This window comes from Saccostrea cucullata, unplaced genomic scaffold (genome assembly GCF_032062105.1).
Source record: "Saccostrea cucullata isolate Sc308-1 unplaced genomic scaffold, CSIRO_AGI_Scuc_v1 ctg3038, whole genome shotgun sequence".
Classification (NCBI taxonomy): Eukaryota; Metazoa; Mollusca; class Bivalvia; order Ostreida; family Ostreidae; genus Saccostrea; species Saccostrea cuccullata.
The window spans coordinates 1,040-15,332 of NW_026934625.1; the positions used below are offsets into that span (position 1 = coordinate 1,040).

At 34.7% G+C, this 14,293-nt stretch overlaps 1 protein-coding gene across 1 annotated transcript in view; it reads left to right on the forward strand.

The window, feature by feature from the left end:
• Positions 1-863: 863 nt before the first annotated feature.
• The window catches only part of LOC134241068 (deleted in malignant brain tumors 1 protein-like), a gene marked incomplete at both ends in the record, with an annotated part of 56,059 nt that continues 42,629 nt past the window's right edge, over positions 864-14,293 (forward strand). The window contains 4 exons of the mRNA XM_062723159.1: positions 864-1,039; positions 2,756-2,897; positions 3,021-3,196; positions 14,121-14,262. Of these exons, the coding sequence (XP_062579143.1) occupies positions 864-1,039; positions 2,756-2,897; positions 3,021-3,196; positions 14,121-14,262 (636 nt within the window). The remainder of the gene's footprint in view (positions 1,040-2,755; positions 2,898-3,020; positions 3,197-14,120; positions 14,263-14,293) is intronic.

Below are 14,293 nucleotides of genomic sequence, written 5' to 3' on the forward strand. Positions count from 1 at the left end.
ACTGGTAACTCGCGAATAAATGAATCCCGAAAAATAATTGATTTATAGTAATAAGGAGCAATAGCGGCTCATACTTACATGTATTGTACATATTTCATATGAGTATGTATTGTTTAACACACCATGTCGCTCAAGCTTCATTAAGATCACTGATTCAAAAAAGGCAGAGGGAGAGAGGGAGAGAGCACGAGGATTTATTTCATATCCTTTTTAAAACTCTCAAATGAAGGTCAATTAAAAGTTAACATTGAACACAAATATTTCATTAAAACCCCAAGGATGTTTTTTTTTTGGCAAGTTTAAGGCCAAAAGTTGAAAAAATATTACTTTCAAACTTCACATTTGATATTACGTCATAAAGGGTGGTGCAGTGATAAGAACGTTTCTTCTAGAGTCTCAAAGTAATGAGTTGATCCAAACGTTGCGGGTTCGAATCCCACTGTGGAGCAGGTCCTTCGGATGAGACAACATAAACTGAGGTCCCGTGTCGCAGTAGGTGCTGGCACAAAAAAGACCCCTCCCCGATCAATGGCCGTGAGTGCAGAGTATAGGACATCGGCGTCTCCATATGAGTGAGAAAATTCTCGAGACTCGAGAGGAGCGTTAAACAATATACAGTCAATCAATATCATAAAGGATGTGTCATAGCCTTGACACAAGGCCAGTTCCGCTAATATCTAGCTGCATAACTGTAGCGTTATGGTTTTATGTGTCAAAGTCCGATAAATAAAACCATAACGCTACAGTTCTGCAGCTACATGCATAGCTAAGTTCAAGGTCACTGACAAAAGAGAAAAAATGCATAACGACGAGAATTCAATCAAAGAACATCTTATAACCTAAACAAATGGTGCATTTGACAGGGGCCTCCCGACTGCTTCGACCGTATTCGGAGAGGGAAATTCACATAACTGGTTGGACGGAATTAATTGCACAGGGCATGAAGTTTCTCTATTGCAATGTTCAAAATCAGTCATAGGAGCAAACAGTCACATTTCTGGGCGGAATGCCGGTGTCATTTGTTATCCTTCTACAGGTGGTGAGTATCTAAGATAATTTAAGTGTTTATATCATAGTGACTGTCCTCTACTTGTATGCATTTTAACAAATGTTATAGATATTTTATGTAATTATTTATACAAAGAACTAGGCCGCAAGTTGATATTGATCAACTAATTACGTCCCTTAGTCATCTGATAGTTTTTCTTTCCTTGAGCACTATGTTACTTCCACTATAGTCATTAACACCAACACGATCCTCTTACTCGAATACAACTACTTAGAGGTCTAATGTGCATTACAATTAATAGCTCTTTAAAATTTTGACAAAATTGACAATATAAAACATTTTCAGAAAATTGACACCTTCTCCAGGAAAAAGTAGTGCTTGCACTAATCGGGTAACCTTCTTTCAATAAAGAACTATTATTATTATGTTTATAATAATATTATAGAAAATGAATAAATCAGACGACTGTCTGTCTGTTCAGACATTTGCCAAATCGATCTTTATAACGCCTTTCCCCCTTCTTCACATTGATATCTAGGGTAAGAGCGTCTGCCATGATGTTTTCAAAAATAATCTCTCGGTATATTTCACACTAGTATGACACAATATAACTTTATTCTTTAAAGATAATTAACCCTTCTGTATTTTAAAATATAAAAGACCCAACTCTTGTATCTTAAGGTAAGTCACTCCTGAAATTTGTTTAATCAAGGATTTTTTTGAGAAGTATATTTTGAATAAGTACTCATAAAGTGTAACTCAAAATCGCAAAGAAAATAGGGGGTCAGTGTGCATCCTACTGATCTATGGTACATTTAAGTTGACCTTTTTGCACTTAAATTTCATCTCTTTGGTTAATTACTTTAACCCTTATTATATTTGATCAGATGTAAGCATGGCAATAAATATAATCTTATTTTACGTAAAATAGTTTGAATAATATTTATCATTAAACAAATCTTGCAAATTAATGCGCGTAAATTATTGTGTGACCTTTTTGCACTAAAAAATAACATATTTGGGGTTTTAAAAAACTTAATAAGCAATAAAAAATTTTCTTATATCAAACTTTTTACGACTTAAGTGCTGATCAGTCACAAGTATCGAGTAGTTTAAAATAATGAAAGAAAAAGATGGGGTCAGTGATGTTAATTTTGAAATATTTGTCAAAATATGTGATTTTCAGGCAAAAAATGGTGTAAATTTGATCTTGACTTCTTTAATATATTTTCATTTTTTGGAAAAGTTTGTTGAGGGAAGGTGTAAAACTTAGTCTAAAAATATAAATGAAGCCTATATTACATATTTTAAGCAATATCAAAACGGAAAATATTCTCCGAGTAAAAGTATGTGAGGCTAAATTTCCATTACATTAAATTTTATAAATGTGCAGATTTGCAGAATTTTCTGCTAAATATCCTTCCACCAAAAGAAATAGTCCCTCATAAATCTTGCTTCTTTGTAGATTTTTGAGCAGTTTTTTCATTGAATGTTAAAAAATTTACATTGTTGAATTTAAATATGTTATAAAAATTGAATTTTAATAAGTAGTTTTGAAGTAAAAGCTTCTGCGTGAACTTTTCTGAAAAGCTGACGAGTGACTTACCTTAAGGGTTTTTTTTATTTGTTTTCGATCATTTTTGTAACCATATTTATAAGATTGAACGGCAAGGACATGTTTTTCGACTGTTTAATATTTTCTCATTTTTAAAGTAAGAAAATTCACTCGTTAATGTCCATTACTAGTTATAATCAGGATTGTTAACGGGAGCTCTGCACAAGAGGGTCGGATAGAAGTTTTGATAAATGGTCAATGGAGAAGTGTTTGCGACGGATATTGGGACAGAAGGGAAGCTGATGTGACTTGTAAAGTTTTGGGATATTCAGGGTATTTTCTAAAGCGTTTTTCATAATTTACTTTCAAACAACAATTCTGTGAATAAATGAATAATAACTGATATATTTTTTAATTTTATGACACAAGGCAACATTGATAAAGTGTCTTTTGTAGAGGTCTCCCAGCTCATTCGTCCGCATTTGGAGGGGGTGATAAAGATGTGTGGTTGGATGGCCTCAATTGTAATGGAAAAGAAAGCTCCTTGTTAGAGTGTTCTCATTCTGTAGTTGGATCTAGTAGCTGCGGCTATAGTAATAGGGCCGGAGTCGTATGTTACCATGCAAGGAATGGTAAGTTTTATATTGAATGCAAAAAAAAAAAATCACTTTTATAACGATACCTACTTCTGCCTTAGCCCTGTGTGAACTTTCAACCTACGAAATCTGTTCCTAGCAGTGCAAGAACAGTGCTTTTGAAAGTTCGGCTTTCTAGGCAAGTCTAAAGAAACTTGCTTTCGATTCCGATGGAATTTGGAAGTGAGATAGTTATTTGGACATTAGCTTTGTAAAAGGATCATTACCATTACACGTACTAGCTGCATATCTGTAGCTCTCTGCAGCTGGTCTGAAAAAAATGGGATGGAGGACCACTGAGATCTCTCCAGTCTGTCAATACATGTATATAATTTTCGGAGAGCTACAGTTCTGCAGCTACAATTCACAATGAAATGAAAATTTGATTAATTTTATTTTTTTCCAAAGCACAATTTACAACGATTCTTAAACTAACATAACTACCATAAGTGAAGAAATATTAAAATAGAAAGAACACAGAAATTCATTTTTATAAGGTCATTTAGGATACCTTCTCCCACACCAGCCCAGGGTTAATTTTGTGACCACGGACAAGCAAGTAGCAACAGGGGGAAGGGGGGGGGGTATGGTAGGTCAAAAGAGAAGTTGGCATTGAAAAAAGTTGGCTCCTTGTCTACACTGAAATTAAATTATAAGGAATGAAGCTTATTTCAAGTTTATAAAGCGTAACCTGCTCCAAGTTAAGTTATATCGTATAAAAAAAGTTGAAATAAGCTTCATTCCTTAACAAAATTTGAATGTATTAAACGTCAGGTGGATTGATACGTTTTTGACGGAAGTCAATGTGACGAAGTCAACTCCTCATTTTATACGATATAAAGTAAAGTTTTTATCCAATTAAAATTAATTTTTATACTCCAGCTAGACAGTCCTATATACTTATGCGCCTGGATCGACAGATCCGAGGCGTGTATTGTTTTTGTCCTCTCTGTTTTTGTTGTCAACTTTAACCTTCGCCATAACTTTTGAACCAATGAGAGAGAGACTTCATATTTGGTATGTATACTTCATTGCGTGGACCCTGAGGTCCACGCAGTAAATATATAAGGGAGGTTAAACCGGATGCCATGGGCAAACGACAGGCTACGCAGGCGCGAGAATGCTAGAGAGTTCGCACCTAAGGTAACTTGCCCGTAGAATAATTCGCCCTATTCGAATTAGAATATGCTATTCATTGTCAAATCGCGCTTTTAAATCCGCATTTCCCATTTTCATATTCATTTGTGGATCTGAATTTCTCTATTATACATATACTTTTATATACAAACTAAACATTGATTCTATGGTAGAATCATTTTAAAAAGTAGGAAGAACTTGTAGTATACTGTATAGATATATGTAACTTAACAACTTGAATGAAAAAAGTTCTAGCTTTGAAAAGATAAAACAAGTTTTCACCGGCAGTAGTTTTGTGTATCAAGGCTCGCAAAACAATTTAATATTTCAGCAATCCAAATACCGTTTGAAAGAGGTCTGTAGCAACGGTTTTTAATATGGGGGGGGGGGGGCAAAAAAAAATCTGCGTACTACAGAGCTGTGCTACACTTGAACCATCAGATCCCTATTTTTCCCATGATTGATTTTTTCTGTATAAATACAGAACATGTGTGAAGTCCCAGCCATTATGGGTTACACGTATCAAAAAAGCCCGATTTTTTAAACTGACAAAACTAAAAGCCGCTAATCGGAGACAACATTTAACAATTTTGCTTTGAGACTACAATCAGTCATAAGTATGCAGATCATTGTAGAAAATGTGAACATGAATATTCACTACACCTAGAAATTATCTTAATTAAATAATTTCGGTTAGAAAAACATGCATATGGTCCACGTATTGCAGTCCTTTTTTAAAGGACAGCAACTTGTTAATTATTAATAAGCTCTTTCAATTGACACCAAGGGCAATGCCCTTGTGATCTTGACTGTAACCTATATGCTAAAATAGCTTTTTCAATCCTTGTTGCCGCCGGGCGCATAGTGTTTCACAAACACAACTTGCTTTTTACTTACAAAAGTCCAATAGTTCGACTGTTGACAACTCTGGGCATGCTTTAGGGCCTAATTAAAACACGAGTTTTGTAGTAGAGGGAAAAGATAATTTAAGGAGGAAGGAATGCGATGATTTAAGCTGAAATATCGGCCTATGTACAGTTCAGGCAACGCGGATCCCGTATTTCCCGCGTCCCCGCCGCGGTATAATCACAACGCGGTATTTGGCCAGGTAGACAGGTAAACCGCGTTCCCTCCGCGGGAAATTCATCACTTACCTGTCCCCGCCGCGGTTAAATCATCGATCAATTACTGATAATTAGTATCGTAAACAAACGGGAGTTATCTCCCCGAATTATAATTTGCGAATTTTCCCTGTAACAAAAAAAAAAAAAAAAAAAAAAAAAAAAAAAAAAACGTGTGTTTATTAATTAATTTTGCTATGAATAGAATTTAAACTAAGAAAAAAATAAGTTTTTTTTTGCTTCTAAAATTACATATCAATATTTGAAATTGAATAGAAAATTTTATTAAATTGTTACGTCTTTGCAATGGTTAAAATTTTGTGTTATTAAAAATCTATCAAGAAAAAAAATTAAATACTAGAAATTTTAATTAGTTTTTTTTTTTTGTTAAATCTTCATATTATATGCAAACTGTAATAAATGTTGAACTCAGACTGTTCAAGTTTCGATAAACGATTTTCAGCATTCATTTGAAAAAAAAAAGATGTACATCTTTTTAAAAATGTACATCTTCATATTGTTTATTAATTAATTTCGATTTATCGTATATAAAATGTACAGGCTTTTTCTTAAAGTGTCAAATTACCAGAAAACATTCGATGACGAGCATTTGCAGTTACATGTAGTGGGCACGTGAACTTAAATTTTCTTTATCCAGGATACCAAGAAAAAAAACTCTTTTCTTCTTTATTTCTCATCGTTTATGTTCTGTTCCCAAATTAAGAAAACTTTTCTTTAATTTACTTCCCTCTTTTATATAAATGTGCAGGCATTTTTCTCAAATTGTCAAATGACCGAAAAGCATTCGATGGCGAGAGTTAACTTTGAGCACGTGAACTTTATACAAGAGATCAAGAAAAATTATCGTTTTTCACCTTCATTTTAATGTATTACTTTTTAAAACAATGTCTTTCTTTTTAATTTTAATATTTCTCGATTTTCGTGTTCAATAGATAAGATAGGATGTGCAGGTGTAATGATAAACTTCACAGACGAAATTATAGTTTATATTAATAAATATTCAATGCAAAAATTCATATATTTTTGTTTTCTTTGACAAATTCTGTTTCTTTGTGTATTACAATGTAAGTATTAGCCGCGATCATTTCCTGTGTATAGGGATTAGCAGTGCCTGAGCAGGAAACGACATGCCCTGGGGGTTTCACACCTGTCTTGAGTATACCTTGGGTAACGCTCGCTGGATGTGCACATCGTTGTCTAGCCATTCAACAACACATTTGATTCATTGTTTCATTATTATTTCATCGATATCATTTTCACATGCGATATCATAGCCTTGGCATTTGTGTCAAATTATTGTTGCTTTTTTTTAAACGGAGTGTATGAAAAGAATAAAAGTAAAAAAAAAACAACTTTTAAAACAAATTAATGAAGTATTTGATATTAATTAAATCAAATAATGATCCATTGCTATGTTATTTCGTGTCTGTTTATATCTGTACCAGTTAGTAGAGAGAGAGAGAGAGAGAGAGAGAGAGAGAGAGAGAGAGAGAGAGAGAGAGAGAGAGAGAGAGAGAGAGAAGAAAAATATCACAATATTAAGGCACGTGCATGATCGTTTTTCCTCCTTTTTGATCAGTATATCAATTTCTTAAGTCTAGCGAATAAAACTACCGCTGATTTATCAGTTTATTGACCATTTGTGGATTTTGTCTAAGTTTTATTGTTATTTATCGAGAGACTTGTTTATGATTCACTTTCTTCTTTCGTTTAGCACTAATTTGAATTACTTCCCTTTTTGTCGCCAGATTACAACGACAGATTTTGGTGGTTAAAAAAAATATTTTTGTTATAAAATTTGATTAAGAAAAACACAGTATATTAAAATTGTCGAATTATTGAAAATATTATTTGAAACAAAAAATTTAAAAAGGATTCTGTCTGCAACAAAAACATTGAATTCTTTATTTCATGCATTTCAATCCATGAGCTACACATGAAAAGAAAACCGGCTTCGTTTTACAATGTTGTAGGAAAACGCATACAGGTAATACACTCAGGTAACAGCCTGTGTATATAGGTAGTATGTAGTTTGTAACAATGGAAAGATAGGCGATGAATACCACTACATTTTAGAGTGTACAGCTTTTTCAGAGATAAGAAAAAAATTTTTACACAAAAGTTACTGCACCAGACCAAATGTTGTTAAGTTTTATGAACTCATGGCCAATTCAAATATACAATCTTTACAAAAACTATGTACATTTATTTCAAAAATATTTGAGACTGTCTGTCCTTCTTAGCTGTCCTCCTGGTATTTTCTTTTTGCATATACTTTATTATTACATGTACTATATGTACATCCTCTCTACATGCAGTTGTAAAACATTTATTTACGTATGTATATTTATATTAATTATTTATATGTGTGTATATTTATACTAATGTACCTCTGACGACATTATAGACATTGTATATACTTTATGTTCCTCATGTACCATGCTGTATGGTTTGAGCGAATAAACTGATTCTGATTCTGTACACTAGACAGCGTCGTTCCCTCGGGGCTTCTCATCCGCTTCGAGTAAGCTCCACTCCACACCAAACTTACCTGAGGAAAACCGAACGGTAACACAGACATCTGAAAACTTGAAGCTTGGCAACTTGCTGATTAAAATAAGTTAATTTCTGTGTTGTGTGTTCAAATATTTTAAGGGCCCATATTTGTGTTTGTGTTTTATTTGAACCGGAGAAATCTGAAATTTGTTTATGTTCATTGACATGATTTTAGTAATTTTCGAAAAGAGCAGAAAATAGAAATACATTCAAATACTATAGCTATGATATTATTGATATTCTGAATAGAATGACCTGTGATTATTTTATTAACAATACCCCCCCCCCCCCAAAAAAAAAAAGAAAAACAAAAACAAAAAAAAAACAAATAAAAATCGTCGATATTTAGTTCATAGTCTTACAGTGTAGCGCATAATAATGGAACAACGGTATTCCTACACTTACGCGTGTTTTGTTAAAATTTAATTGTAATTATGTATCACTATCTATCATCGTTTTTCATGCTATTATTTATAACAGATATGTATACAGAAGTAACGGTAGTTTTCTAAATGAAACCAAATGACTGATATAATCTCACAGATAAATAAACACATAGCTACATGTAACTGCAACTGCACGGGCTAATTGTGAACACCGGATTACACCAGTGCATAATAAAGAGAAGCGATATCATGGCATTCTTTAAATTTTAATTATACCTTTTTAGCAATTTGAAGATCATTTGGGGTGGCATTATTGATTTTGAAAATAAACTTTAAGTTAATATATTCGATAAATTATTCGACTTTATTTCATCCTATACTGTACTTGTATTACTGTTAACAGACGTGTTTGAGAATTAATTAATTTTGAGTGACTATTGGTACAAAAAAAAAGAAAAAAGAAGAAGATGTTTTTTATTAAACAATTTGATAAAACTTAAAAAATGAATTTTTAAAGAATCCATGTAGTGGTATAAATCTATATCAATGTGCTCGTAATCTCCCCCCCCCCCCCCTCATTTCGACACGATTAAAAATCGACAATACTTTACAGGTAAGAACATCTTAGCTGAAGAATAACGGTAGCTGGCCCCGCCGCGGTGTAAACACGGTCTCAGGTATCACCGCGATCAAAACCCGCGACGGTGTAACGCGGAAAGGATTAATACACCGCGGAGGGGACGCGGTCTAATACGGGATCCGCGTTGCCTGTACTGTAGGTCAGTTGGTAGAGTACCTGACTAGGGATGCAGGTTCGATTCCAGTTATCCATTTCCTCTTTACCCATTACAGATAAGCAGATGTCTCTGTCGAGATTGTAACTCGACTGGTTTGTACTCAAACAAAGTAAGAAGTAGCAGTTCAGAATTTGGACTCGAATCTTTACATCAGCAATAAACAAATAATGATCCTTGATTAAGTCTCTTTTTTTGTGGCAAGACTGCAAGTAAGACTACAACGGTGCAATTAGCTTTAAATAAAATTTAACAGAATTTTCAATTTTAGTTACATGTACCATGCATGGCAACATCATTCATCAAAATAAAGAAAACAATAAAGACAACTAGATGCTGTCATGAGACAGTAATACCCGCACTAAGGTGTTTGCCTCTAAATACACGCTCCTACATATTGGGCGGCTTTCCAAGGAAAAAGTCAAAATAATTCTATAATTTACATGTATTCATCAAATTGAATATGAAATTCTCAGACCCTGTGACCTATAACTCAGAACCTCTTATATCTATTTTATACATGCTTAATTCATTATATACCAGTCTGAATTCTATTAATGATGTAAATTCATGCGCGCATCTGTCGGGGGGGGGGGGGGGGTCAGGACCCCCCCTGGAATTTACAAGGTTAAAAAATGTATATACTAAAACAAGGAAAAAGTTACAATGGACCCCCCTTGGAAAACGCAGACCCCCCTGGTAAACACGAATATGTGTAAAATGGGTATGAAAAGTTAAAGATTTGAGGCAATAGAAGTCACTACCCCCCCCCCCCCCCACGATATTTACACATTTTTTACTTTAGGTTTTTTTTTTGGTTGTCAAGAAATTTCTGGGATCGGATTTTTTTTTGACTGAGGTGGACCCCCCCCCCCCCTGGAAAAAATTTCTGGATCCGCGCCTGAAATTAGATTTTGATATATGTTCTGCTCATAATAGGACCTTTTTAAATTTACTAATCCCCCCCCCCCCACTCGACACCACAATCACACAGCACATACTTTTTGGAATAGGCTAGATGGAAAAGGTTTGTTAAAATTTAATATCGTTTGTTATGAATTAATTTAAAATTTGTTCTTGTACTATACGTGTTAACATGTAAATTTCTACATCACATCACGTTGCGTCACCCATTATCATATTTATAGACTAAACACCATTTGGCACACCTCGGCAGATTCCCACTTCATCTGATAAGGTGACGGAATCGACGAAGGTTCGCCGAATGGAATTAGCACATGGCTGCAGTCTGGTGTGCATAGGATTAATTCATTTTGTGTTATAATTGGATTTATATTTCATGAAGTTGACGAGACACAGGCAGTCGGTAAGTAGAAGTTTAAGTATAGTGGGGGGTAAAATACACCCAAACGATTAGGTTAAAGTTCAAAAAGGGTCAAAGATCATCGCATGCCACACTAGACGAATTTCATATTGTGAAGTTATCTCCCGTTGTCAATGTGACATTCAGTTACTGAACTTACTGCCAATACTGGTGCGGATCCAGAATTTTTTTTCGGGAATAGGGAGGGGGGTTCACATCTCAGTCAAAAAATTCCAGCCCAGAATTTCCTGACAAGCAGGAGGAAAAAAACTGAAAACAAATAAACAAATAAAAAACAATGATAGTGAGGTCAATGTTTTCTAAGTTAGGGGGAGGATGTCCAAAGTCATTTTTTATTTGCTTCAGTATATAGTCTTGTTTAAATAACAAAGCAAATTCCAGATGGGGGGGGGGGGATGGGGGGATTCCAATCTCCCTACCAACTTCCTGTCCCTGAAATAACAATCTATTTTGTGATTCCAATTAAATAGTATATTTTTTTCCATTTGACTAATTATTATACATATTTTGTTTCTTGTGTTTATATTATGTCTGTCTATTAGTCTGCAGAAATTATAACCTAGCTAGCTTGCCCATAAGTTTTAAGTGGGATGGGCTATACAAATGGCTTCCACATTTTATAGGTTTATTTCTTGTGACAATTAAGACCTTTTATTTGGGTACCATTAATTTTTACCTCTGATCGCTTGACCTAGGATACACATTTTTACAAGAAAAATACCAAACTTTAAACTCTGCCTAAATTTTGATCAGTAGGTGCTAGGGCTTTCATGCTTAACATGTGTATTCATTGTGAACTGTCAACAGGTATAAATATGTTTGACCTTGATCCTAGAGTTTGAACCACTTAAACAAAAAAATTAACCTTGGCAATTAACTTTTGAACAGGAATTACTAGGGATTTCTTTATTTCACATGTGCATTCCTTGTGACAAGACTTTCTTCTGATACTAACAATTTGAACCCTTTGTCCTTGACCTTTGAGTTTGACATATATTTGAGAAACTTCAACCTTCGCCATAGGCTTCCATACAGGGACATCAGTGTTTCACAAACACATCTTATCTTCATTATTATTTGGTGGTGTCTCCATATGAGGGAAAAATTCCCAAGAGAGATGTATTCACAACAAACAAACAAATTACTAAAGAAAATATAAAACATGAATATGTTGGTCATGCATATCTCTGCATGAAAAAAACAGCTTTTCAAATACTGCAACCATATTGTAACCCTTTCAAAACACTCATTTGAGCTTTTGGTTTCCTTAGCATATAACGTCTGTCGTGAAGTGTTGTCCATCTGTTTGTCTGAAAACTTTTTACATTTTTAACTTCTCTAGAACCACTGGGCCAATTTTACCCAATTCATGTAGAAATATGTACATTTGTATGTCAGACTGTCCATCTGTCTCAATAAATTTAACCTTGGTCATCACAGTCATATCTACTGAATGAGAAGAGACATTCATATTAAACTTATGTATTAGTATTTACCTGTGAGAATGGCATGGGTTTTTTTTTTTTACATGTGACCTAGAAGTTTGACCTACTTGCAAAAAAATTAAACTGTTATAAATTCATCATTTTGAAAGAGAAAAGTTAGGGCATTCATATCATAATGCATGTATATTATTACCTGTGATAAGACCTTTCCAAATAAATCATGACTTTTACTCTGTGACATTGACCTTGAAGCGATCAAGCCTTACCTACTTTTAAAAAATGTTGCATTTGCTTATAACTTTTGATTGAGATGAGATATGACTCTCACATTTGACATGTACATTAATTACTCATAAGAATTCAAGGTGTTTCCCAGCATGCGATGCTTTTTTACCCCTTGACGTTGATGTTTTACATAATTTTCAAAATATTTAACTCTCCTAAAAGATGATTAGGCTTCTGAGTAACATTAAGGAAGACTTCAGGGAAGACAGGGCTTTTTGCACAAAAAACGTCATTTTTCGACCCACATTTGATCCCCTGGGGCAAAATCTAAATTCCAAAACCTTACTGCACATCTACCTGACACCACCAACCATCTCCCAAAAGATGATTAGGCTACTGTGTAAAATGTAGGAGAAGTTCAGGGAAGACGGGGCTTTTTGCATAAAAAACATCATTTTTTGACCCCCATTTGACCCCCTGGGGCAAGATCAAACTTCCGAAACCTTACTGCACATGTACATGACACCACCAACCATCTCCCAAAAGGTGATTAGGCTGCTGAGTAAAATGTAAGAGGAGTTCAGAGAAGACGGGGCTTTTTGCATAAAAAACATCATTTTTCGACCCCCATTTGACCCCCCGGGTAAAATCAAAATTCCAAAACCTTACTGCACATCTACATGACCCCACCAACCATCTCCCAAAAGATGATTAGGCTGCTGAGTAAAATGCAAGAGGAGTTCAGGGAAAACAGGGCTTTTTGTATAAAAAACGTTATTTTTCGACCCCCATTTGACCCCCTGGGGCAAAATCAAAATTCCGAAACCTTACTGCACATCTACATGACACCACTAATCATCCCCCAGAAGATGATTAGGCTGCTAAGTAAAATGTAAGAGGAGTTCAGGGAAGATGGGGCTTTTTGCATAAAAAACGTCATTTTTCGACCCCCATTTGACCCCCCGGGGCAAAATCAAAATTCCGAAACCTTACTGCACATCTACATGACACCACCAATCATCCCCCAAAAGGTGATTAGGCTGCTGAGTAAAATGTAGAAGGAGTTCAGGGAAGACGGGACTTTTTGCACAAAAAACGTCATTTTTCGACCCCCATTTGACCCCCCGGGGCAAAATCAAAATTCCGAAACCCTACTGCACATCTACATGACACCACCAACCATCTCCCAAAAGATGATTAAGCTACTGTGTAAAATGTAGAAGGAGTTCAGGGAAGAAAAGTGTGACAGACGGACGGACGGACGGACATGAGTAACAACAATATACCCGAACTTTCTTTAGAAAGTGCGGGTATAATTATGTATCTCAGTGTTGACTACTTAAATGCCACATTATACTATCATCAGACTTAACTGTATTTGGAGTAGCATTTTGAAAGTATTTCATAGAAATTTCTATTTTTAGTAACCATGGCGAAACAGTTCATCGAAATAAAAAAAAAACCGATACACAGAATTATGTATCTTAGAGTGGTTTACTTGTGTGCCAAGTTATACTGAAATGAAACTAAAACTGTAAGTGGAGTAGCATTTTGAAAGAACATCACAAAAAGTTCTCTTTATAGTAACCGGGGCAACACGGTGACCGTTCTTGGAAATAAAAAAAACCGATACACAGAATTATGTATCTTGTGTTCCCAGTTATATTGAAATCAGATTAAAACTGTTGTAGGGGTATCATTTTGAAAAGCTGTAGGAGGAGTAGCTATTTTGAAATTTTAAATTTTGAAAAATTGTTTACAGACAGCTAGACGGACGGACGACGGATGCATTACTATCGCATAAGCTCTTCTAGTCTTTAATCAATAGAGCTAAAACATACTGATAGAGAGCAATATAAATGGCATTTTGGCATTACTTTTTTATTTTCAGATTCAGTAAGAATTGTAAATGGAAGTTCTCAATATGAAGGCAGAGTTGAAGTTCTAATAAATGATGAATGGCGAACCTTGTGTGACCGATATTGGGATAAAAATGATGCTGCTGTGACTTGTAAAAGTTTAGGATATTCAAGGTACAAGGTTTTAGCAATATGAGCTGCACCT